The sequence below is a fragment of the Oryctolagus cuniculus genome, chromosome 11 (assembly GCF_964237555.1).
Source record: "Oryctolagus cuniculus chromosome 11, mOryCun1.1, whole genome shotgun sequence".
Classification (NCBI taxonomy): Eukaryota; Metazoa; Chordata; class Mammalia; order Lagomorpha; family Leporidae; genus Oryctolagus; species Oryctolagus cuniculus.
Window position 1 is genome coordinate 49641838 of NC_091442.1, and position 24494 is coordinate 49666331.

Consider the following 24494-nt stretch of genomic DNA (forward strand, 5'->3'; position numbering starts at 1 on the left):
TGGGAAGTCCCTGGAGGACCTCCTGCTTCCTCTCTGCTGACTTGCAATTCTCCAGAAAATCTCCCAGACTGTGCTGCGGCGCCCCGCGTGAGGGCCTGTGGCACTGTGAGGGACAACCACTGCCTTTTGGGGACCAGGTCTGTCTGCCACGCCACAAAGAAATCAAACATTTGTCTTTCTGTTTCAAAAGTAGCACCTCCTAAAAAAAAAAAAAGTAGCACCTCCTGAGACAGCTGCAGGATTTGATTTTCCACTGTCTGATCATCTGTGGATGGAGCCATGAAGTTGAGTGAAGCCCACCACGAGGTCCTGGGCTGTGGCCATACTCCTGATGGCAACTCCCCTCTGAAGGGTGAGCAAGAGAGTCTATTCCCAAGAGCCCCTTTATTAAGGCATCCAACCCACCCTGTGTGCCTTTGTGTTGTCTTTGGAAGAAGTACAGGCAGGGTCAAAGCTGATGTAGAACAAGTGGTGGGAGTGGTGCTCCTTGTCGAGGAGCAGGTGCAGGGGTCCCAGCAGCCCCTCCTGAAGCCCAGGCAGGGCTCAGTCCTGGCTGCTGACTCTGGCCTGGCCCAGTCATAGCTGTTGAGTGCATATGAGGAATGAACCGGCTGATGGAAGAACTTTGTGTCTTCTCTCTGTCTGCCTTTCCAGCGAATTTTGAAAATATGGACTGACACCTGTTGAAGCACAGTGAGGAAGACGTGGACTTCATCAGCAAGACAGGCAGGGGGACTGAAGCATTAGGGTCTTGCAGTGGGGGAGAGAGGTTGTTCCCCATGGGTAAGGGCACTGACGGCCAAGGAGGAGGGTGGATATTACCAAGCAGAAACATCAAGGGCCGGGGGATGCTGGTTGCACCAATAGGAGTCTTTCTTATAACAGACCTGAGGGATCAGTCATCGCCTGGGGGCTGGTGAGGGTGAGGCACCTGATCAGATGTCCCAGGTGAGTGGTTCTGGCTAAAATGACTTAGCAGAGTTCTTGGCTAAAACCGGACTTTATGGGGCCAAATTGTGGCACAGCAGGTTAGGCCCTCACCGGCTCAGCCCTGGATGCTGTGGGCATTTGAGGAGTGAACCAGCAGGACAGAAGATATTCTCTGTGTGTGTGTGTGCCTTGAATATTTAACAAGGAAGGGCACAGATGGGCCCAGGAGAAGTTATAGGAGCCTAACACTTGGTCAAGCCAAAAGTCTTTGCAGGATCACGGAAAAATGTCGGAAGAAAGTGAAAGATGGATAAGCAGGAGTGACAAAGGACTAAGAGGAGAGTGAGAGAGAACACACAGGTCTGAAATGAACAGTCATCTGTGGCTTCCATCTAGCACTTATCCTCATAGAAGAAACACTATCCTGCAGGAAAAATAAATAAATAAATAAATAAATAAACAAGCAAATAAATAAATAACAGGAAACACAAGATGTATAAAGACAATCAGGAGACTCCTGGAGGATTTGGCCACTGCACCGGCAGCTCGGGAGCAGTCACCTCTCAGAGGAGAAGGTATAAAGGATTCACCACAGGTGCATCAGAGAGTTGTGGAAACAATGGTAAGTGCTGTTCTCGTTCATGGACCGTCAAAGAATGCACACGAGATGGGGTTTACAAAAGCTGCAGGGCTGGGCAGACCTGAGACTGACATTTTGTGACCTGGTAGAACAGGACAAGAAATAGAATGGTGAGCAAAACAGTTGCTTCCTGCTCTCCCAGAAGGAAGACAAAACCAAACCAGCAAGTAACACAACTCTGAAATGGGGCGGTTCCAACCAGGGCTTCATGCCTGCTTTCACAGTCTCCTACCTCACTGCAAAAGCCCCACTCTGCTTTGTGTTAGTGACACTAACTCGGTAACTCCAGAAAATAAATGCTTGTTTAGGCAATGCTAAGCATAGCCACAGTTTTATGCATTGCCAAAATGATTTTTTTTAAAGATTTCTTTTATTTGTTTAAAGGCCGAGTTAGAGAGAGAGAGGGAGGTCTTCCAGCCTCTGGTTCACTTCCAAAATGGTGCAATAGCCGGGGCTGGGCCAGAGCCAGAAATTCCATCTGTTTCTCAGAGGTGGCTGCAGGGTCCCCAGGAGTTGGGCCATCTCCCACTGCTTTCCCAAGCACATTATCAGGGAGCTGGATGGGACATGGAGCAGCCAGGACCCACGCCCATGTTCTCATATAGGATGCCTGTAGCTTAACGGGCTTGCTGCTCCACAAGCCGGGCCCCTCACATGAAGCTCCTGCTCTGAATCCTAAAGAGAGCCTCATCATCGACTCAAAGAAGGCTGACCTTCCCCTTGGCATTGTGAGTCACGTAGGACTTTCTGCCGTGGCAAGCTTCCAGCAAACCACCCTCTATGGCACACGTGCAAGAGGAGCTGTGTCCTCTGTGCCTGTCGGCTGCTCACACAGGCGAGATCAGGCCGTTCTCTCCCAAACGTGGCCTGAACGCCACGGCAATGAGTCTCGTGGATGAGACTGTCATTGGTTATCTGGTGTCATTAAGTGCATTTGGCACGCTGACGGCTGTGCAGTGATGATGTGGGCATTGGCGTGGTAAAGAGACTCTGCTGGGACAAAGGCTAGGTGGATGCTCCGTGGGATCACAATTACAGCAGACTGCTCTCTCTCAGTTTCCTTTTTTTTAAATTACATCTGGAATTCTCAAAATTTCTTTACAAATGGAAGCCACTTTACATGAATTAAGCCTCTATACCACACTGCTCCTGATCCTACGAACAATGAATGAGCATGACTATTTTCCTGAGACTTTAGATGAAAGAATAATGTATTTCTTTTTTAAAAAAATATATTTATTTAGGGGCCAATGCTGTGGTGTAGCAGGTAAAGCCACCGTCTGCAGTGCCAGCATCCTATATGGGTGCTAGTTAGAGTCCCAGCTGCTCCATTTCCGATCCAGCTCTCTGGTATGGCCCGGGAAAGCAGAAGAAGATGGCCCATGTTCTTAGGCTCCTGCACCCGGGTGGGAGAACTGGAGGAAGCTCCTGGCTCCTGGATTGGTGCAGCTCCAGCCATTGCGGTCATTTGGGTAGTGAACCAGTGGATGGAAGGCCTACCTCTCTCTCTCTGAAAGGCAGAGTTACAGAGAGGCAGAAGAGAGGGAGAGGGAGAGGGAGAGGGAGAGGGAGAGGGAGAGGGAGAGGGAGAGGGAGAGGGAGAGGGAGAGGGAGAGGGAGAGGCAGAGGGAGAGGGAGAGGGAGAGGGAGAGGGAGAGGGAGAGGGAGAGGGAGAGGGAGAGGGAGAGGGAGAGGGAGAGGGACCTTCCATCTGCTGGTTCACTCCCCAAATGGCCACAACAACCGGAGTTAGGCCAATCCAAAGCTAGGAGCCAAAAGCTTCTCCTGGGTCTCCCACGCGGGTGCATGGCCCACTGCTTTCCCAGGTCATAGCAGAGAGCTGGATCGGAAGTGGAGCAGCCAGGATTTGAACCGGCGCCTATATGGGATGCTGGCACTGCAGATTGCGGCTTTACCGGCTACGCCACAGCGCCGGCCCCAAGCATGCTCATTTTTATGACTTCAAATTGCCTTGTCAGTCTGAGATTCTACATCACCTGCAGTCAAGCTCAGCCCCAGCACTGCTCACAGGGCCAGAAGCCCCGGCGTGCTGAGCTCCTGTCCCTGGGGTCTAGTGCAGGAGAGACGCCCAAGCTGCCGTGTGGATGGGGCGGAGGAGCATCAGATTTATTGTCCTCTGAGAAGTCTGCAGCTGGAAGGGGCCCAGGGGTCATGGAGCCCACATATTTCTCTTGCAGGCAGTTTTTACCTCTGTGAGATTCAGGAACCTCTTTAGCCCCCGTGACCCAAGACCACCGGGAGCAGACCTGTGGCCCACATGGTAGAGGCTACGGGCCCTGGGAAAGGCCGAGCTGGGCTGTAGAAGGGCGGGAGTCAGGAGCGGTTACAAGTCGCAGGCTGGTCTGCAAAGCGGCCCTGCCCTGCCGCCTTGGGCACCACAAGGCTGAATCACTGCCGGGAACTGGGATGCCTTAAGTGGATGCAAAGCGCCAGAGGTTTCTGCGGGTGAGGGGCCCGTGGACAGGAAATCAATGTGGTGTCCGGTTCCTCTGCAGCTGGGTCTTCCGGGGGGTCACCTCGTCGGGATGGGCAGGCTGATGCGCACTGTCTCAATATAAGCGAGCTTCTGCTTCCTCAGAGGCTATTCCTCCCCACGCGCGGGCAGCGGGGCCAGAGGCCTGAGGGGGCAGCCCGCCAGCTTGTGTTCAGTTAGAAGACAGGGCCAACGAGGCCCCGCCCCAGCCTGCCAGAGGTGCCTCCTCTCGCGGCCCCGCCCCCAGCCTCTCTTCTCTCGGCCCCGTCTCGCCGCGCGGCCCCTCCTCCAGCCGCGCTTGAGGCTTCCAGTCTCCTCGAGGCCCCGCCTCGCGGCTCGGCCCCGCCCCCTGCCCCGCCAGGCCCCGCTCCGAGTTCCCGTCCCAGCCCCACCGGAGGGCTCTCTCCTCTTCGCGGCCCCGCCCCACCGCGCCAGGCCCCGCCCCGAGTTCCCGTCCCAGCCTCGCCGGAGGGCTCGCTCCTCCTCGTGGCCCCGCCCCGCGGCGTGCCCCGCCCCTGCCCCGCCAGGCCCCGCCCCGGCGCAGGGCGCAGGCGCGACCAGCCCGCCGGTGCCCGCCAGCCAACGCCGCAGTGCCTGGTGCCAGAGCGGGTGCAGCATCCTTCGGCGTTCGCGTCGCCTCGCCGTTCTCCTCGCCTGCCGCCTCTCCGCGCCCTGCGGCCGGCGCGATGGCTAAGCCGCTGACAGACAGCGAGAAGCGGAAGCAGATCAGCGTCCGCGGCCTTGCGGGGCTGGGCGACGTGGCCGAGGTGCGCAAGAGCTTCAACCGGCACCTGCACTTCACGCTGGTCAAGGACCGCAACGTGGCCACGCCCCGCGACTACTTCTTCGCGCTGGCGCACACGGTGCGCGACCACCTGGTGGGCCGCTGGATCCGCACGCAGCAGCACTACTACGAGCGCGACCCCAAGGTGAGGCGGGCCCGGGGGTCCCCGCGCCTGGGACGCCGAGTTCCGGGCCGTGCGGGCGGGCTGATCCCGCAGGCGCCGCACCGCGCGGGGCCTGGAGCCTGGCGGGTGTAGGAGCTGTTCCTGGCCGGGCTGGTTGGGAGACGCTCTTGCGGTGCCTGCCCGCACCTTCCTGGGAGAGACTCGGTTAAAGTTCACGGAGCTCGCCTTAGCGGTTGCTGTTTGTTTTTACATCTTGCACACATTTGTTTGCGGTAGAAAAATACACCAGTCCCTGAGAGCCCCCTGGGACTCTTAACCGTTTAAAAAAAAAAAAGTGTCTTTCCAGCTCCTTGTATTTTTAAATTTTTAAAATATAATTTTGTGACTTTTTTCATTCATAAATATTTGCAACTTTGGCACTTCAGGCAGCTTTCCAAGGCAAAAATAAAAAAAAAGAAAAGCACTTTGTGTTTTCAGTTTGATAGGCGTGTTATAAGGGTGGACAGCCTGGTTTTTTTGCACGCTTGAGCAGTGTCTCCCCTCTACGAAGGTAGGGCGGAAATTGGGAGGACAGGGCGCGTGTGCAGGCCCGAGGCCAGTTTGCAGAGATCAGATATGCGATAGGCACCCGGATGCAGGACACTTGCTTTGTTGATGGTATTTTAGGCTGTTTCTGCCCTGCGTTAAGATTTGTGTAATAATTGCAAACAGTGAGGCTCATTGTTTTTCCACACTTACTCTGGGGCACTCTTTTCTGAAACAGAGCGGAATGAACAACGTTGTTAGGATGCCGCCAGTTGGGCCACTCCTATTGAGTATGCAAGACAGCACACAGCAAAATGGCTAAAACAGGTTATTACAACAAGGGCTTGGGACAGCTGCCAGGCACACTGGCCAAGAGGCAGCGGCTCCCCCAGAATTCCCTGTTGATGGAGAAGCTTGGATGTGCACCATCATTTTTATTGTCCAGGCAGCAGATGGCGAGGGTACAGCTTTGCCTGCCTCTCATGGACATTTCTCCCGGGGAGGGGTTGGAGCAGCACCCACCCTGGGGCCCCTGTTAGTGTGTTTGTGTGTGATTCAATCCTGGGGAAGCCAGCAGTGGGCTCAGAGATTACGGAAATGACCTTCAAGGGAATCAGCTTCCTGGTCCACAGCGAGCGGTCAGGAGGACCCCTTTCTCTTAGCTGTTTGCCTGTTCTCCATCCAAAGGCCACCTAGAAGCAGGAAATTGGGCTGGCGACTTGTCTGTCTCTGCAGAGTTCTGTGTTTGCAGATAATGGAGCAGCAATAGCCTGCCAGAGACTCTGAGCCACGGGGAAGTTTCCAATTTCAAAACGCTGCAGGGCCTCCCGTACCTTCCCCCAAACCCTAGGAAGGGCCTCAGACACTTGTTGGGATGACACTCTTTTAAAATACATCTTTTAAAACAATTTTTGCAAGTCCTGTGCCTACTGGAGTAAAAATTTGGCAACACAGGTAAACCAGAAGGAAAATATTAGCTGTACTCTCACTTAGTGATAACATTGGAAATGCCATCCATGTTTTGCGTTCCCATCTTTTTTTCTGGACTGATCGATGCGCTTGTTTTCATTACACAAATTCTATCGTGCTGAACCCATTGTTTCATAACTCTCCTGGTGCTTTATTTTAGTAACGGCAAAAACAATAGAAAGGAGTGCTCCGAGGGAGGTTTCTCATGCCACCTGTCTGGCAGACACAGTCAGAAAGTCTGCCTAACGTTCAGGTTTGTGCTCGCAAGAGGCAGCACGTACTGGATATCTTGTGGGTTTTTGGAAGTTCCGGCCTGACGCTGCTGCCCCAGCCCGGGAACTCCACTCTGAACCCAGGAACAGCAAGAGCAGGGCGGTAAGGGACTGCTGCACATGAGTCCAAACTCCTTTCAGTCCTGGCTTTACTATTGTTCTGTGTGACCGTAACCTTGGATGCTTGGATGGATTCTTTTTCTTTTTCTTTTCTTTTTTTTTTTTTTTAAGATTTATTTATTTGGCAGAGGCAGAGAGAGAGATCTTTTGTCTGCTGGTTCATTCCCCAAATGGCTGCAACAGCCAGAGCTGGGCCCATCTGAAGCCAGGAGCTAGGAACTTTTTCCAGGTCTCCCACATGGGTGCAGGGTCCCAAGGACTTGGACCATCTTCTGCTGCTTTCCCAGGCCCATTAGCAGGGAGCTGGATTGGAAGTGGAGCAGCTGGGGCTCGAACCTGCAGCTGGCATTTGCCAGCGGATGCTTTACCCACTACACCACAGCACTGGCCCCTGGATGGATTCTTAACCTTTCTTGGCCATTAACATTTTTTTCATCTTTAAAACAAGGGGCCATTGAGCTAGGTGATCTATTTGTCTCTTCCCATTCTGAACTATAAGGGTTTTGTGTTTGCTTGTAAAATATTTCCATTTTTTAAATTGATTGCAGCTCGATACAGAAAGAATTTGAGGATGCTTAACCAAGATGTACCGCACAAGGCTTGAATTAATGGAAGACTGTGAAGAGAACATTGGGGAAGTACTTGTGTGTAGTAGTGAAGATCCTGCTTGGGACTCTGTGCTTGTGTCACAGTGCCTGCGTTTCAGGCCTGATGCATCCTGGTTCCAGCTTCCTGCTGTTGCACATCCTGGCGGGCAACTGCTGATGACTCAAGTACTCAGGTCCCTTGCTCCCACGTGGGGACTTGGATTGAGTTCTTGGCTCCTGGTTTTGGCCTGGCTCAAACCTAGCTGTTGTTGGCATTTGGGGAGTAAACCAACAACAGGAACACATACTCTCTCTCTGCCTTTCAAATAAATAAATAAATAATATATGTACATATATGTATTTAAAAAGAGGTAAAATCAGGATGAAATAGTAAGGGTGGAAGTTCAGGTTAAATTCAGGTACAAGGTCAGGACACAAAACACAGTCTGAACGTTTTGGCAGCTTGAGCCACTGGCGCCCCTTGCCAGGATCCCTGCTGCCATGTCTGCATGGGCGGGTGTGTGGTTTCTTCTGTGGGTCTCTGTTACAGCATATGCCCCGTGATGATGCACTGCAGTGCGTCCATAATCACTTTACTGTGGCTTGTTCCCATAAGCGCGTGGTGTGACCGCAGCTCTACCACAGGGCCCCGACTGCCATCTTAAGTATTTCTAATAGGATCATCGCAGTGAATACGCCTAGTCTTACGGCCTGGCTGGACACAGCGGTTAAAGGAAGATAATCTAGAGCAGTGTTTTGCAGCCCTGGCTGTCCTGGGATTTTGTTTTAATCAGTGGTGGGACTGGCCGCTGGTATCTCTCAGCACTCCTAGTTGTCATGTGCTCCCACTTGGCCGTGTGAAGCTGACCTTGAACCCCATGGGTAGGCTTCCTGACAGCAGAGTGGCCTTCTCTGGCCAGGAGCTGGTGATCGGCGGCTGTTTTGTGTTGCTGATGGCCCTGACTGGCAGTCACATGGAAGGCCGGGTGAAGCCATTTTTTACCAGACTCACATGTCTGCCAGTGTGTGTGCAAGGACTGTGCTTAGCAGTGTGGCCTCTGCTCCCCGATGTCAGTTAATACTCTGGATGTTTCTCTGAGGGTGATTTTTAGATGAGCTTGACACAGAAGGCAGTGGGTTTAGAATACAGCAGAGCACTTTCCATCATGTGGGTGAGCCTCTGTGTGGAGGTGTTCTCCACACAGCCGGTTTTGCAGGTCATGGTGGACTCCAATGGGGTCTCCTACAGTTAGGCTCAATTTTTTTTTTTTTAAGATTTATTTATTTATTTGAAAGGCATAGTTACAGGGGGCGGGGGTCTTCCATCCAGTGGTTCACTCCCCAGTGGCCTCAATGCCCAGAGCTGTGCCACTCTGAAGCCAGGAGCCAGGAGCTTCTTCCAGTTATCCTATGTGGGTGCAGGGGTCTAAACACTTGGACTATCTTCTACTGCTTTCCCAGGCCATAGCATAGAGCTGGATCGGAAATGAAGCAGCCGGGACTTGACACCCAAATGGGATGGTGGCACTGCAGGCATCCACTATGCCACAGCACCGGCTCCAGGCTCAATTCTGACACTTGTCTGCTTGATTTGGCATCAGCTCCCACGGGTTGAGGGCTCAGTCCTATAAGCCTGCCCCGGCTTGGATGCCAGTCACACTTCAGGCCTCCTCCTGAGTTCTCATCATTTGATACCATGGCTTAGAGACTTTGGAACACTACCTGCGATGCAGGCATCCTATGTTGGGGCTCTGGTTTGAGTTTCTGCTGCTCTGCTTCTGATCCAGCTTCCTGCTAATGTGCCTGGGAAAACAGCAAATGATCCCCCAAGCGCTTGGGCCTCTGTATCCCACATGAGAGACCCAGATGGAGTTGCTGGCTCCTAGCATGGCCATTGCTGCCATTGGGGGCGTGAACCAGAGTAGATGGCAGATGGAAGATCTTCCCCCCAATCCCTCTCAGTCTTTCAAGTGAATACGTACATTTTTTAAAATAAAAACTTGTATATAATAAATAAATAGATTAAAAGAATAGAGTCTCCATAATGCTTTCCCCCCAGACTCCCCAAATATTAAACATTTTAACACATTACTTAGGTGTTACTTTGTCTCTAAGTAAACTGCATTGTTTTCTCAGAACCATTTGAAAGTAAGTTGCAGCCTTGATGATGACCTTTTACCCTTAAAAACTTGAGCATGTGCCCCTGAAAAGCAGGGACCTTGTTATACAGCCCTCAGGACAGTGGGGAAGCTCTTGCTGTTCACGCTGACCCAGTGCGGTCTTCTGTAGGTCTTGCTCAGCTCCACCCTAGCTGCCCCACTGATATGTACAAAAACAAACAAAAAACAAAAAAAGGAGCACAAATAAGGAAATGGAGAGAACTTTGTGTCTTTTCAGATTATACTTAGTTTTTTTTTTTTTCTTCATGAAACTGAACAGGTGGTTAGCCCAGTAGAAGCCCTTGAGGTTCTGAGATGTGACAGGTGGACAGCAGGAGAGAAGTTGGCTCTTTCTCCACAGTATCCAGCATGGGGCTCCTAGGGTACAGTAAAGGGAAGAGAACACAGAAGCATAGGTAATCGGACAATAGAAAAATTTGGCTTAACAGTGTGCTGTATGAAAGATATGTGTTTTTTCTTGTAGCTGAGTGGCTTTTGTCAGTCTTCAAACATAGCTTAAAAATGAAAGATGAAGGTAGCTGTTTAAAAACTAGTGATAGGGGCTGGCATTGTGTCGTAGCAGGTGAAGCTGCTGCCTGTGACATCGGCATCCTGTATGTGTTCCAGTTCATGTCCTGGCTGCTCTACTTCTAACCAGCTCCCTGCTGATGTACCTGGGAAGGCAGCCGAGGATGGTCCAAGTGCTTGGGCCCCTGCCTACCCATGTGGGAGACCCAGAGGAAGCTCCTGGCTGCTGGGTTTGGACTGGCCCAGCCCCAGATGTTGTGGCCATTTGGGGAGTAAGCAAGCAGATGGAAGATATTTCTCTCTCTCTCTCTCTAACTCTGCCTTTCAAATAAATAAAATAAATGTTTAAAAAAACAACAACTACAAAAACTGGTGATGAATGTAGTTTGATGTGGTCCAGATCACGTGGTATAGCCTGATTAAGCCCTGGCTTATCTACCAGTGATGGCAGATGGTTTCCATTCCTGTCTGGCTCAGGGACACGGTGGGGTAGATGTTTGCTAGAGCCTCACAGCAGGACTGGCAGAAAAGAGAGGGTTGTAAAATTGTAATGTCATCGCAGGCAAAGAAACATAGTTTCTGCAGAATTCAGTGGCCTCCAAGGTCCCTGGGAATTCTAAAGTTCTAGAATTGCATTGTATTTACATTTTCAAAATGGACTGAGCAAACAGCCCTGGGTTCTAGTCCCAGGTACCGGTTACCTGGAGTGGAAAGGAAATGCACACTCCATGTGGAGGAAAACCTGCCAAGCCTCCCTACACAGGGCTAGCTGGAAGTGCTTGTGTGTGGCTTCCCAAGGCGAGAGCTTGAGAGATGTGCAGAAAATCCTTGTACCCTAGCAGCCAATGCAGGAGGGGTGTACACACCTCTCCCGGGAGGACCTCTAGAAACACCTTTAGCTGAGAGGATGCTGTGACCAGGCCAGGGAGCACAAGGGCAAGCCTTGGTGTCTGGCAGGTGGGAGGGGCCTCTGGTTTGCACTGGGTGATGTCGGGGGCGGCTCAGCTCACAGGCGTGAGGCTGGAGGGCAAAGGTCCAGCCAAGGAAGGCAGCTGTGGTGCAGTTGGAGGCCCTAAACATGGGCTCATTGGCCTCTAAGCTGCATCAGTGGTCTACATCCTGTGTCATGTCAGAGTTAGCTCTGTCCTGGCCACAGTGCCCTGGGTTGGGAGGAGGAAGGCTGCCGTGGGAGCCACTCTGCCTGCTTGGCCAATGCATGGTGGCAGCTGGTTTGTGGAGGTGTGGCAGCCCCAGCAGAGTTGAGGTGGACAAGAGACATGAGTTTCCCTGGGTGCCGGAGCATGAGTCTCAGACCAGCTCCGCCTGTGGCATTAGGTCCTTTCTGTCACCAACATCTTTGTTGCCTGAGTGCTGGAAAAGTCCTCTCTGTCCTCTGACAGGTGACATTCAGACGCCTCTGCTGAGTGGACTCTCGTTACAGATCCTGTAAGGAGATTGCCTCAATTCTATTGATCCTGATTGTGGAAAGAGCAAAAGCTTGGGGCCTGCATGTGGCACAGCAGGTTAAGCCGCTGCCTGCGATGCTGGCATCCCACATCGGAGCACCTGTTCAGGTCCTGGGTACTCCTCTTCCCATCCAGCTCCTTGCTAATGCACCTGGGAAAGCAGCAGATGACAGCCCAAGTACTGGGGCCCCTCCCATGTGGGAGACCTGGTGGAGTTCCTGGCTGCTGACTTCAGTCTAGCCCAGCCCTCACTATTGTGGGGAATTGTGAACCAGCAGATGGAAGATGTGTGTGTGTGTGTGTGTGTGTGTGTGTGTATGTCTATCTTTCAAATAATTAAATAAATCTTACATTTTTTTTAAAGAAAAATGTGGCTCTGCTTGTTGGTAGCATTTCTGCAGAGACCAGTTATCCCTGAAATGCTGCACTGATCATATTTTCACTCGTCGGTGTCAAAGAGCTTTGTTCATGCTTTTCTGTGATTTGCCTGCTGGTGTAGCTTTGCATCTAATAAATTAAATGCAGTTTTACAAAAATGGCTGCCTCTAGGCCACTTGGCACTTGCTGTGGGTCACATTCCCGGAAGGGCCCATACGAGAAAGATGAAACACCAAGTCCAGCCTCACCCCCACCCTGCAGCGGCAGCCCCCTGCCGAGAGCTTTGCTGTTGCTCCAAGAGGCTGAGGGTCCTGCCATCATTCTGCTGATGCAGATGAGGGAAGCCCTGTCCACGTGCACAGGAGGGGCTGCATGGGTTGAGAGTGAGGAGAGGCTGAATAGTGCCTGGGTTGACACCGTGGACCTGCAGTGGCAGGATCACGGCCATTGAAGAGCTGAGCTGCTAGGTGACTGCATGGACAAAGCTATGCCCTCACATTCCCCCCGACCCCCACCCCAGAACTGCCTCCCTGCCTATAGGCTCTGCACATCTCTTGGAAACTTGGTGTGGTGAGCAGGAGCGGACAGTGTAGGGGCCCAGGCGTTCTCAGGGGGCTGGGGTTGAGCCCTGAATGACTGGAGTGTGTGTTTTATGGCCAGCCTGCTCTAGTAAGCCTCTTTCAGTTGCATAGTTCACTCTGCACCATCAGAGGGAAACCAAGAAAAAAATCAACACGTTGAGGAAACTGTGAAAGTTCTTAAATTAAAACAAGTCACCCAAACCCCAAAACAGCAACAAAGCCTCTGAGCTCATGGCCTAGCAGGGCCCAAGGCGGTGCTCAGCAAATGCTGGCCCCACAGTCTTCCCAGAAGGCTGGGATTGGGGCCCCAGGCACATACCACTGTGGCTCCTGCTTATATAGGGCTACAGTAGGAGGCTGCCTGCAAACCCCTGGCATCTGCATTCAGCTTGGAAAATTAGAAGAGATCCAAAGGTTTCAAGTGTAGGCATCTTGTTTTCTGCCTCAGTATCCATCCCTTAGAATAGGGGTGGGGAACACCCAGGCCTGGGACATCATTTTGGTCTGGCCCAGCCAAGGCACCAGCAGGCGGGACTCAACATTCATTAAATCCATAGCAGGCCAAATTTTATGTTGATAATTTTGTATGGCCCATGAATGATGTCATAAATATCCACAAAAGGGCCCTTGGCAGAAAAAGGGCCTGCCTCAGAACTAGAGATAACCAAGCTCTTGGAGATGACCTGTTAACCGGAACTAGATAAGTTACAGACTTCTGCAGAAAGACCACACTACAGGAACTTTGAAGTAGCCACACATTTTAAGATAAGAGGATAATAAAAATATCTTGCTCACATTCCTGATCGGACAGCTTTCTAAAGCCTTTCGAAAGTAGACAGGAATAAACAGGCCTTGCGTCTACAGTAGCTCTCCTTGTCCTTGGTTTTGCTTTCCATGGTTTCACTTACCTGTGGCCGACCAAGGTCTGCAAATATTACAGAAATACACACTTGGTAAGTTTTAATTTGCATGCCATTCCAAGTAGTGTGATGAGACCCTGGGTCATTTCACGCTCTTCTGCCCAGCTGAATCCTGCCTTTGTGCTGTGTATCTACGCTGTGTGCACTACTTGCCCAGTAGTCACCTAGTAGCTGCCTCAGTTATCAGATCAGCTGCTGCAGGGTCACCCTGCTTGTGTTCAGGTAATAATGGCCCCAGAGCACAGGAATGGTGATGCTGGCATTTCAGATACACCAGAGAGAAGCTGGAAAGTGCTTCCTGTACATGAAAAGATGAGAATTCTTGACTTTATGGAAAGAAAATTGTGTGATGAGGTTTTACTAAAGTCTGTAGCCTAGGGGTTGGTGCTGTGGCACTGTGGCACAGCGGGTAAAAGCCCTGGCTTGAAGTGCCAGCATCCCATTTGGGCGCTGGTTTGAGTCCTGGCTGATCCTCTTCTGATCCAGCTCTCTGCTGTGGCCTGGGAAAGCAGTTGAAGATGGCCCAAGTCCTGTACCCTCCTGTGAGACCTCGAAGCTCCTGGCTCCTGACTTTATCAGCTCTGCTTCGGCCATTGCAGCCATTTGGGGAGTGAAACAGTGGATGGAAGACCTCTCTCTGTGTGTCTCTACTTCTCTCTGTAACTCTGTCTTTCAAATAAATAAAAACAAATATAAATCTCTAAAAAAATAAGAGATCTATAGCACAATATGATATTTGGGAGGGAAACATCACACTCATATAACTTTTTATAAAAATATATTTATTTGGTACCGGCCTTGTGGCTCAGTGGGTTAAGCCACCACTTCCAACACCTTCATCGCATGTAAGAGTGACATCTCATGTCTGTATCACAGCATCAGTTAGATTCCCAGCTCCTTTGCTTCTGATCCAGCTCCCTGCTAATGGCTTGGGAAAGCAAAATATGGCCTAAGTGCTTGGGCTCCTACCACCCATGTGGGAGACCTGGATGGAGTTCCTGACCCTAGAGTTCAACCTGGCCCAGCCCTAGCCGTTGTGGCCATTTTGTGAGTGAACCATAGCCTGGAAGACTCTCTGCCCCCTTCCCTCCCACCCCCCAATTTTTCTACCTTTCAAATAAAGTAATCCTAAAATATGTGTGTGTATATACATATATACACACACTTTTTTTTTTTATTTACTTGAAAGCCAGAACAAAGATCTTTTGTCTCCTAGTTGACTCCCCAGATGTTCATAGTATCTGGGCTGGACCTGGCCAGAGCCTGGAACTCCATCCAGGTGTCCCACGTGCTTGGCAAGTATACCCAAGTACTTGAGCCACTATCTGCTGCCTCCTAGGGTGCATATTAGCAGGAGACTGGCTATGAAGTGGAGGTGGGACTCGATCCCAGGTACTCTGATGTGGGATACCAGCTTCCCAAGTGGAGGCTTGACCCATTGAGTCACAATGCCCACCCTAAATATCACTCTGATTATAGGCTACTGTTAGAATTATTCCATTATTGCTAGTCTCTTATAATGCCTAATTTGTAAATTAAGCTGTATCATAGGTGTGTACTTATAGGAGAAAGCCCAGGGTACCTAGGGTTTGTTACTGTCTGCAGGTTCAAGCATCCACTGGGGGTCTTGTGTATCCCATGAGGACAAGAAGGGTTACTATTAGCCAGAAAAGGAAATGATTGCGCTTGAAGCCTTAACTCACATTGTTTTGTCAGCCTGCTGAGGTCCAGGTAGACCCTGTGTGTTTGTAAATCCTGCCTGGACAGTGCTCATGGCCTCCTTTGTGAGAGGGGTGGCTGAATGCTAGGGAAATCCCTACGGAATAATGAGTTGGCTCAAGTGTAAATAAAGCCCAAGATGATGAAAATTGGCAAGAAGCAATAGAGAGCAACAGCAGTTGTGTTGCTGGCTGCTGTAAGGATTCATTCATGACACTGCTGTATGTCTTTATGATGTAAGAGATGTTGGAATTTAGATAATGTTTTTTGAAAGCATACATTCGAAATGGTCAAAATAGTAGACCCGCATCCCATATGAGCACTGGTTTGTGTCACGGCTGCTGCACTTCCAATCCAGCTCCCTGCTAATGGCCTGGGAAAAGTAGCAGAAGATGGCCCAAGTGTTTGGGCCCCTGCCACCCATGTTCAGTCCCCAAATGGCTGCAATAGCTGGAGCTGTGCCAATCTGATGCCAGGAGCTTCTTTCGAGTCTCCCACGCAGGGAGACCCAGATGAAGTTCCTGTCTCTTGGCTTCAATCTGGCCCAGCCCTAGCCAGTTCGGCCATTCGGGGCGTGCACCAGCAGACAGCAGATCTCTCTCTGTCTCTCTCTCCCTCTCCCTCTTTCTCTTTCTGTAACTCTTTCTAGTAAATAAAGAAATCTTTTTTAAAAAGTGTTTGAAATAGTAAAAATAGACCGCCAAGGATGAACTCTTGATTTTGTGTGTTTGCCTTTTCAGTTTGTGCCGTTTTCGTAAGTTTCATGTTGACAACAGTTTTAGCCACTTGTCCAGTGTCCTTTTTTTCCAGGATGACTGACTGTGCAGATCCTGGTGTCCCTCGTCTTCCATCTCAGTGTTTTTCTCCCCAGTCCTTTTCATGCTTCTCCCATTTGGTTCTGTTTTCTTCAGCCAGGGTTTTTCTTCTCAGTTTTGTCCTTGTTTCTATTCAGGGGCATCTTCCTTCAGTGGTTTTTTGACTCACTTGTTTTACTTCCTTTCTGTGCTGGGTCGGATCCTTCTGTAGCCTTAGCGTTTGTTTCTTGACTTCTTGGCAAGTCTCTGTATGAATATTGCTTGGTGAGTGATGAGAGATCTTTCCCTGTACTTCCTGTTCTGTCTTCCTGTTTGTATTTTCAGCATGTGAGTCCTCTATCCTCTGTAAGTGCCACTCCCCGGGGCCAGCTCTTTGCAGCTGGACGCTGGGGCTGTGTGTGTGCAACCTGGAGGCAGTGGCCTCTCCCACATTCCCAGTTTTATGTGTGTGCACATGAGCATGCGTGTGTGCAAACTCTTGTGCTGGGTGTGTTTGCACTGCGAGTGTGTACATGAAATCTGCATGTTGGGTGTGTTTGCATTTGCAAATGTGCACGTGAAATGTGCACGTTGGGTGTGTTTGCACTTGTGTGTACATGAAATCTGCATGTTCGGTGTGTTTGCACTTGTGAGTGTGCACATGAAATGTGCGTGTTGGGCGTGTTTGCACTTGCAAGTGTGTGTGTGTGCTGTGTTTGCACATGGGAAAGTGCTTGAGCCTTTTCTTGGTGTCAGAAGGCTGGAGCCCACAGTGAAGTGTGCACCTCGTCCCCAGCTGCAGCTTGGTTTTGAGTGGAGCACAGGCCCATTTTCTGCTCCAGCGTCCGCTGAGTTTCCACCTATGTTTTCTTACAGTCAGTCAGTTTTCTTTTCTTCTTTTTTGTTAAAAATAAAGATTTGTTTTGTTTATTTGAAAGGCAGAGGTAGAGAGAGAGAGAGAAGAGATCGATCTTGCATCTGCTCATTCACTCCCCAAAAAGCTGCAATGGCTAGGGCTGGGCCAGGCCAGAGCCGGGAGCTTCATCTGGGTTTCCCAGTGGGTGCCAGGATCCCAAGCACGTGGGCCATCTTCTGCTGCTTTCCCAGGCCATTAGCTGGGACGTGGGTCAGAAGTGGAGCAGCAGGGACTCAAATCAGCCCCTATATGGGATGCTGGTGCCGTATACAATGGCTTAACTCAGTATGCAATAACACTGGCCCTGTGTGTTTTTTTTTAACTGACATAAGGAATTGTACATGTTTATGGGGAACAGTGTGACATTTCAATGTTTACTTGATTGGAACCTGTGACATTTTGAAATACTATTTATTGCTCTTTTGCTTAGAGCTGTTTTTAGGTAAAATTTGGTTACCATTACTGTTTATTGAAAGCTTTCAGGTCATGTGTATTCACAGTTGTACCTCCATCACCACCACCTGTTTCAGAACTTTTTCGTCACCCCAGAAGAAACCCTGTACCTTTTAAATCTCACCAGCCCAAACTCTCTCTGCCCTTGGCCTTCCACAGTCTACTTTCTGTTTCTTTACACCTGTCCATTTGGGACATTTCATGTAAGTAGAACCATAGAATATATGGTTGTTTGTGACTGGCTTCTTCCATTTACCATGTTTTCAGGGTTTATTTATATTGTGGCAGCTGTCAGTACTTGGTTTCTTTTTATGGCTGAATAATACTCCATTGTATCAGTATATCACATTTTATATTACCATTAATGGATATTTGGGTTGTTTCCACCTTTTGGCTATTATATACACTTTAAAAAAGATTTATTTACTTATTTTAAACACAGAGTTACAGAGAAAAGGAGAGACAGAAATCTTCCAACTGCTGGTTCACTCCTCAAATGGCCATAACAGCAGGGGCTGGGCTAGCTGAAGCCAAGAGCCCGGAGCTTTTTCCGGTCTCCCATATTGGTGGCAGGGGCCGAAGCACTTGGGCCATCTTCTGCTGCTTTCACAGGTGCATTAGCATGGAGCTGGATCAGAAGTGGACAGCTGGGACAGGGACCAGCGCCCAGACGGGATGCTGCAGACAGTGCCTTAACCCGCTGCAGCATGCCTGCCCCATATGTACCAGTTTTGAGCGGACATCAGCTGTCATGCCTCTCGAGTTGCAGGTATAAATCTAGAGTGGCATTGCCAAGCCAGATGGTAACAGTGTGTCTCCCTTTTTGAAGAACCACCAGTCTGGTTTCCAATTTGGCTGCCTTGTTTTGCAGTCCCCTCGGCCATGGGTAGGCTCGGATTTCCTTTTACCCTCACCCACACTGCTATTTAGCGACGTCTGTGTTACCGTCATCCTGTGGATGTGCGTGTTGCAGTATCTCATGGTGATTTTAATTTCCATTTTCACAGTGATTGGTAGTGCTGAACGTCTGTTCATGTGCTTGTTTTCCATATTTACCTTTTTTTTTGAGAAATGCCTATTCAGTTCCTTTGCCAATTCTTAAAATTGATTTCTTTTTAATATTAAGTTGTGTATATATTCTAGATACAAATCCCTTATCAGTAATAGGAGCTATCAGCCATTATTATCTCCTGTTCTGTGGGTTCTTTTTCTTGATGCCATCAGAAGTTCTCAATTTTGATAAAGTCCAATCTATCTAATTTTCTTCGTTGGTTGATTGTGCCTTTGATGTCATTGCCTAATGTAAGTATGTGAAGATTGACTGCTATGCTTCCTTCTAAAAATTGTACACTTTGAGTCCATTTTTACATGTGGTGTGAGGTAGGGGCCCAGTTTTGTTCTTTTGTATGTGGATACCCAATTGTCCTTGTTTCTTGGCACTTGTACCGAGAATCAGCTGACTGTAAACCTGAGGGCTTACTTCTGAACTCCCGGCTCTATTCCTATGGTCTATGCATCAGTCCTTACGCTGCTATTGTACCACACACAATTTTTTTTTTTTTAAGATTTATTTTATTTACTTGCAAGACAGAGTTACAGAGAGAGGTAGAGACACAGAGAGATCTTCTATCCATTGGTGTCCCCAATTGACCGCAATGGCTGGAGTTGACCCGATCCAAAGTCAGGAGCCAGGAGCTTCTTCCATGTCTCCCACAGGGGTGCAGGGGCCCAAGAACTTGGGCCGTCTTCAACTGCTTTCCCAGGCCATAGCAGAGAGCTGGATCAGAAGTGGAGCAGCCGGGACTTGAACCGATGCCCATATGGGATGCCAGCGCTGCAGGCCAGGGCTTTTAACCCACAGTACTGGCCCCTACAATGCAGTCTTTTTTTTTTTTTTTTTTTACAATGCAGTCTTGATGGCTGTAGCCTTTAGTGTTATAATCCATTAGCCCGAATTATCTTTCCATTTATTTTGCTTTTCTTTAATATTTTTTAATTATTACTTCATTGTTTCCAGTGTACACATGTTGCTTTTCCTGTGTCATCATGTTCTTCATTTCATTTTTGGAATATTTAGTGTTAGTCTGTAACAATACAATATATTTTTGCATTAACCTATTGTGATTACCTATTAATTATAAATAATGTAATTGATTTTTTTACTAGTCTTATGTCCTGTGTTCTTGCTGAATTAACTTTTTAGTTCCAAAAGCCTCAATGTGGCTTAGATTGTGACAGTTTTCTGTTCTCTCCCGCCCTCTATGACCTTGACAAATTTGATGCATGCTGATCAGGCACTTCATAGCATGTCCCTCAGTTTGGGTTTGCTGGATGTTTTCTCATGGTTCCTCTGGGGTTGTGGGTTTGGGGGAAACTACTGCAGTATGGCCAGGGGTCACGCAGTGTGGTGGCCGGGGGTCTCCGCTGTGGCACTCCTGGGGCTCCTTGCTGTCACCATTACCAGGGAGTTGCTGAGTCCAGCCCCCCTAAAGGGCTGGGTTATTCAACTCCACCTTCTGGAATGAGGAATATCAGAAAGGCTGGGCATTTGTTAAAACCACTGTAGCAGCTGGTAACTGGGGACAGACCCTTGGGGCCGTGCACATACCCTGCGTGTCCCCGACGCTGTGCCCACTGACTGTGACGTAAAGTCTGGGCGTTTGTTAAAACCACCATAGCAGCTGGCAACCGGGGACAGACCCTCGGGTCCATGCACATACCCTGTGTGTCCCCGATGCTGTGCCCACTGACTGGCGTTCAGCTCCTGTCCCCGTCACTTGATGGTTCTCTCTTCCTCTCATTCCTTCTGTATTTTTTACTTAGGAGTCTTCTGTAAGGAAGATTTGTGAAAACGTCACTTGCCCAACGGCACAAGCTATTAGGAGGCCAGGCTGCACTCTGAGCTGTGTCTGTCCAGTGTCCTGAGCCTGGTGCCCAGCCAGCCACTAAGCTGCCCTGCCTGCACCCCACCCCCGACACACACACATAAGGGGGAGCCCCTGGAGCTCACCTGCTGCCTGCATGTGGGCAGGGAGAGCTGTGGAAGCTGACCCCGTCCTCCGACGCACATAAGGAGGACTAATTTACGATCCCCTGGGGACTTGAAGGGGTGTGGAGGAGAGTGCTGTGCTCTGGGCTGCCCTTGGCTGGTGGATGTGAGCAGGTGGGTTTTCTGCCCATGCGGTGCCCATGTGGGGTTAACACAGATGAAGGTCCTAGGCAGGGGCTTGATGAGTGCCCCCGTTGCCCGCAGTCTCCCTACTTGTGAGAAGTCTCAGATTCTGCTTCTGCCTCCTCAGCGCATCTATTACCTCTCGCTGGAGTTCTACATGGGCCGCACGCTGCAGAACACCATGGTGAACCTGGGCCTGCAGACTGCCTGTGACGAAGCCATCTACCAGGTACGGGACCTCGTGGCACACGTTCCCACCGTGGGAGCCCGGCTGTTACCGTGTGCCACGCTGGGAGAATGGGGACACAGTGGCCGCACCTTCTCCCTGCCTGGTGAGGGTGGCCCCGCGTCCTCAAGGGGAGAGGTCAGAGTGGGGTGGGAGAAGAATCCGCGAGTATTGGGTTCTGTTGGGGTGCTGAGGCTTGGAGGTTTCAAGAAGGCATAGCCCTGCCTGGCCTTCCCGGGGCAGGTGGGGAAGGTGGCTGACTGTGGTGGTGCCTCATTTCTGCTTGATTCAGCTAAGACTTCCCCCAGTTCCCCTCTTCTGGTCCTTGGGTTTTGAATTGCTTCTTCCTGCCAGGACAAACTGCATGGCTCAGGGCTCCTCATGAACAGTTCCTCGCCGTGAGTGTGTTCCTCTCACAGTTCACCTGTGATCACTGAGCCACCCACACTTGGTTTTATATATATATATATAAATATATACAATATATAAATATATATTTATATATAATATCTATAAATAATTTATTGATTTATTTGATAGTTAAACAGAAAGAGTTAGACACAGAGTTCTTCCATCTGCTAGTTCACTCCTTTCCTTAAATGGTCAGGGATGGACCAGGCCAAAGAGGCAGGGTTTCCCCTGTGGGTGCAGGGGCCCAAGCACTTAGTCCATCTTCCCCTGCTTCTCCTAGGCACATGAGCAGGGAGCTGGATCAGAAGTAGAGCAGCAGGGACTCAAACCGCTGCCCATATGAGATGCTGGTGTTGCAGGTGGAGGCTCAATCTTCTACACCTCAGCACAAGCCCTTGTTATTTTAAAAATGAATTCATGGGGCTGGTGTTGTGGCGTAGTAGGTTAAGCCTCTGCCTGTGGTGGTGGCATCCTATATGGCACCAGTTCATGTTCTGGCTGCTCCTCTTCTGATCCAGCTCTCTGCTATGGTGTGAGAAAGTAGTGGAACGTGGCCTAAGTGCTTGGGCCCCTGCACCCATGTGGGGCTCCTGGCTTCAGATTGGACCTTTGGCTGTTGAAGCCATTTGGGGAGTGAATCAGCAGATGGAAGACCTTTTCTCTCTATCTCTCCCTCTCACTGTCTGTAACTCTACCTCTCAAATAAATAAATAAAAATTTTTTAAAAATGAATTCACTGGCTGGCGCTGCGGCTCAATAGGCTAATCCTCCGCCTGTGGCACTGGCACACTGGGTTCTAGTCCCGGTCGGGGCGCCAGATTCTGTCCCGGTTGCCCCTCTTCCAGGCCAGCTCTCTGCTGTGGCCAGGTAGTGCAGTGGAGGATGGCCCAAGTGCTTGGGCCCTGCACCCCGTGGGAGACCAGGGTAAGTACCTGGCTCCTGCCATCGGATCAGCACGGTACGCTGGCCACTGTGCACTGGCCGCGGCAGCCATTGGAGGGTGAACCAACGGCAAAGGAAGACCCTTCTCTCTGTCTTTCTCTCTCACTGTCCATTCTGCCTGTCAAAAAAAAAAAATGAATTCATGTATATGTCTCAAAATTTTTTTGCATTTTAATATCTAAGTAGATGAATATCCATAGGCATTATACACATAAACTAAAGCTCTTTGAGTCCCCCTAAGATCAAAAAGTTGAAAAACCACGGATCCCACTTGTGTGAGTGATTTGTCAAGTTCATATTCACATTCTGAAGCAACACGGTATTTGTCTGTATACATTGTTCCCACTGACACCTTCCTGCACACTTTAAGTCATCTGATGCAGTGTAAGCGCTGTGTAAGTGGGTATTGTGCTGCATTAGTCAGGAGTAGCGGCCTGAAAACAAGCCCATGTGTGTTCAGTGCAGGTGCATTTTTTTTCTCAGTCATTTCTGATCCGTGGTTGGTTGAGTCCACAGATGTGGAACCCGCACTGTGCTGTGACTGACAGCCTTGCAGTCTGCATCCTGGAACGTTTTGAAGTCAATTTAAGTAATTGTGACTGTGTTGCTTTCATTCTGGTTTTTAACGTGCCATGTCTCTCTCACAAAAGTGTTTGAATACAACCTGAATAACCACGGGGAAAATTGCTTTTAAGTTTTGATTTAAAAAGATGTCACACAAAGAACATTAGACCATGTGAAATGAGATAATTGTTAAAACCACTGGGTTCATATTTATAATATGTTCACTATAATTAATAGGTTAATAACCTGACAGTAAATGGATTTGGCTCTTAAACCATGGCTAAGTTTGATTGTTAACTCTTAGTAGTTTTTGAAACATATGAAAATATGCATTTTTGTGCACTGATTTAACATCAAATTTTAGTGTTATATTTTGAAGTTTAAATAGAAGCAGACTCTGACTTTTGGAGTAAGATCACAGGATTTAAACATCTTTCACCCTGTAGTTTGACAAAATATTAACTAGTATTAAAATATTTTGTTTTTGTTTGCAGTTGGGGTTGGACTTGGAAGAGCTAGAGGAAATAGAGGAGGATGCTGGCCTTGGGAACGGAGGCCTGGGGCGGCTGGCAGGTAACTGCTCCCGGCCTGGGGATGGGGTCCTGGGGTGGCTGGCAGGTAGCTGCTTCCATTGGGGTAAACTGTTTTTGGTCTGTGGCTGTCTGGGGATCCAGTGGTGAGGCCAAGGTCAGGCAAGCTCCTGATCCTGCTCTGTGAAGAGTAAATTGGCTCAGCGTGGGTGGGTGGACATGTTCTTCAGATAAAAACCTTTACTGGTAATGGAGGGAATTGAGAATAAGCCATGGGCATCTGGCCCAGCTACTAAGATGCTGATTCGGATGCCCAGGTCCCATGTTGGAATGCCTGGGCTTGATACCTGGGGTCCGGCTCTTGACTCCAGCTCCCTGCTAATACAGACCCTGGGAGGCAGCAGCGTTAGCTCAAGTACTTGGGTCCCTGCCGCCTACATGGGAGATCTGGATTGAGTTCCAGACTCCCAACTTTGGCCTGGTCCGGTTCTGGCCGTTGATGATATTTGGGGAGTAAACCAGCAGATAGGATCTCTCTGTCTGCCTCTACCTCTCAAATTAAAAAAAAAAAAAAAAAAAAAAAAAAGGAAATAAATGTCATTTATAATAGGAAGGGGACTTCATTTACCATGCCTTGCCAGGGTCGGGTAAACTGGTGCTGCCAGGGTCCCAGATGCTGACTGCTTTCCAGGGTCCAGAAGCCAATAGTCATTGAGAGCAGGACCTGTGGGTAAGGAAGTGGTTCTGGTCCCAGCTTTACTAGAGTTAAGTGAACCAAAATCAGAGCCGTGTCTTTGGAAGAGGTCGTCTCTTGGACCACAGTGTTGGAGACCACGCCCAGTTTTGTTGTTGTCATTTTGTTTTCTGTTTTAATTATTTTTGCGCAGGGGAACATGGAAGTGGGGGCTGGTATTGTATGGCGCAGCGGGTTAAGCCACTGCTTGCAAAGCCGGCATCCCACATCAGAGCACCAGTTCGCCCAGCTGCTCCACTTCTGATCCAGCTCCCTGCTAATGGCCTGGGAAAGCAATGGAAGATGGTCTGAGGGCTTAGGCCCCTGGGTCCACGTGGGGGTCCTGGATGAAGCTCCAGACTCCTGGCCTCGACTTGGCCCAGACTGTGCTGTTGTGGCCATCTGGAGAGTGAATCAGTGGATGGAAGCTTTCTGTCTCTCCTTTCTCTGCCATTTTGCCTTTCAAATTAAAGACAAACAAACATGGAAGTTGAATAATGATCTCGGTGAGATTTTCATTTCACTGTGAGTTCAGGGCTCCTAGGGACAGTGTCCCT

General features: G+C 49.6%; 1 protein-coding gene across 1 annotated transcript in view; it reads left to right on the forward strand.

Moving 5' to 3' along the window:
• The first annotated feature begins 4601 nt into the window (after positions 1 to 4601).
• PYGB (glycogen phosphorylase B) overlaps positions 4602 to 24494 on the forward strand; it is a 44229-nt gene continuing 24336 nt past the window's right edge. Inside the window, exons 1-3 of the mRNA XM_051834445.2 lie at positions 4602 to 4993; positions 20659 to 20760; positions 23169 to 23247. Coding sequence (XP_051690405.1) covers positions 4751 to 4993; positions 20659 to 20760; positions 23169 to 23247 — 424 coding nt within the window. The 5' untranslated portion in view covers positions 4602 to 4750. The remainder of the gene's footprint in view (positions 4994 to 20658; positions 20761 to 23168; positions 23248 to 24494) is intronic.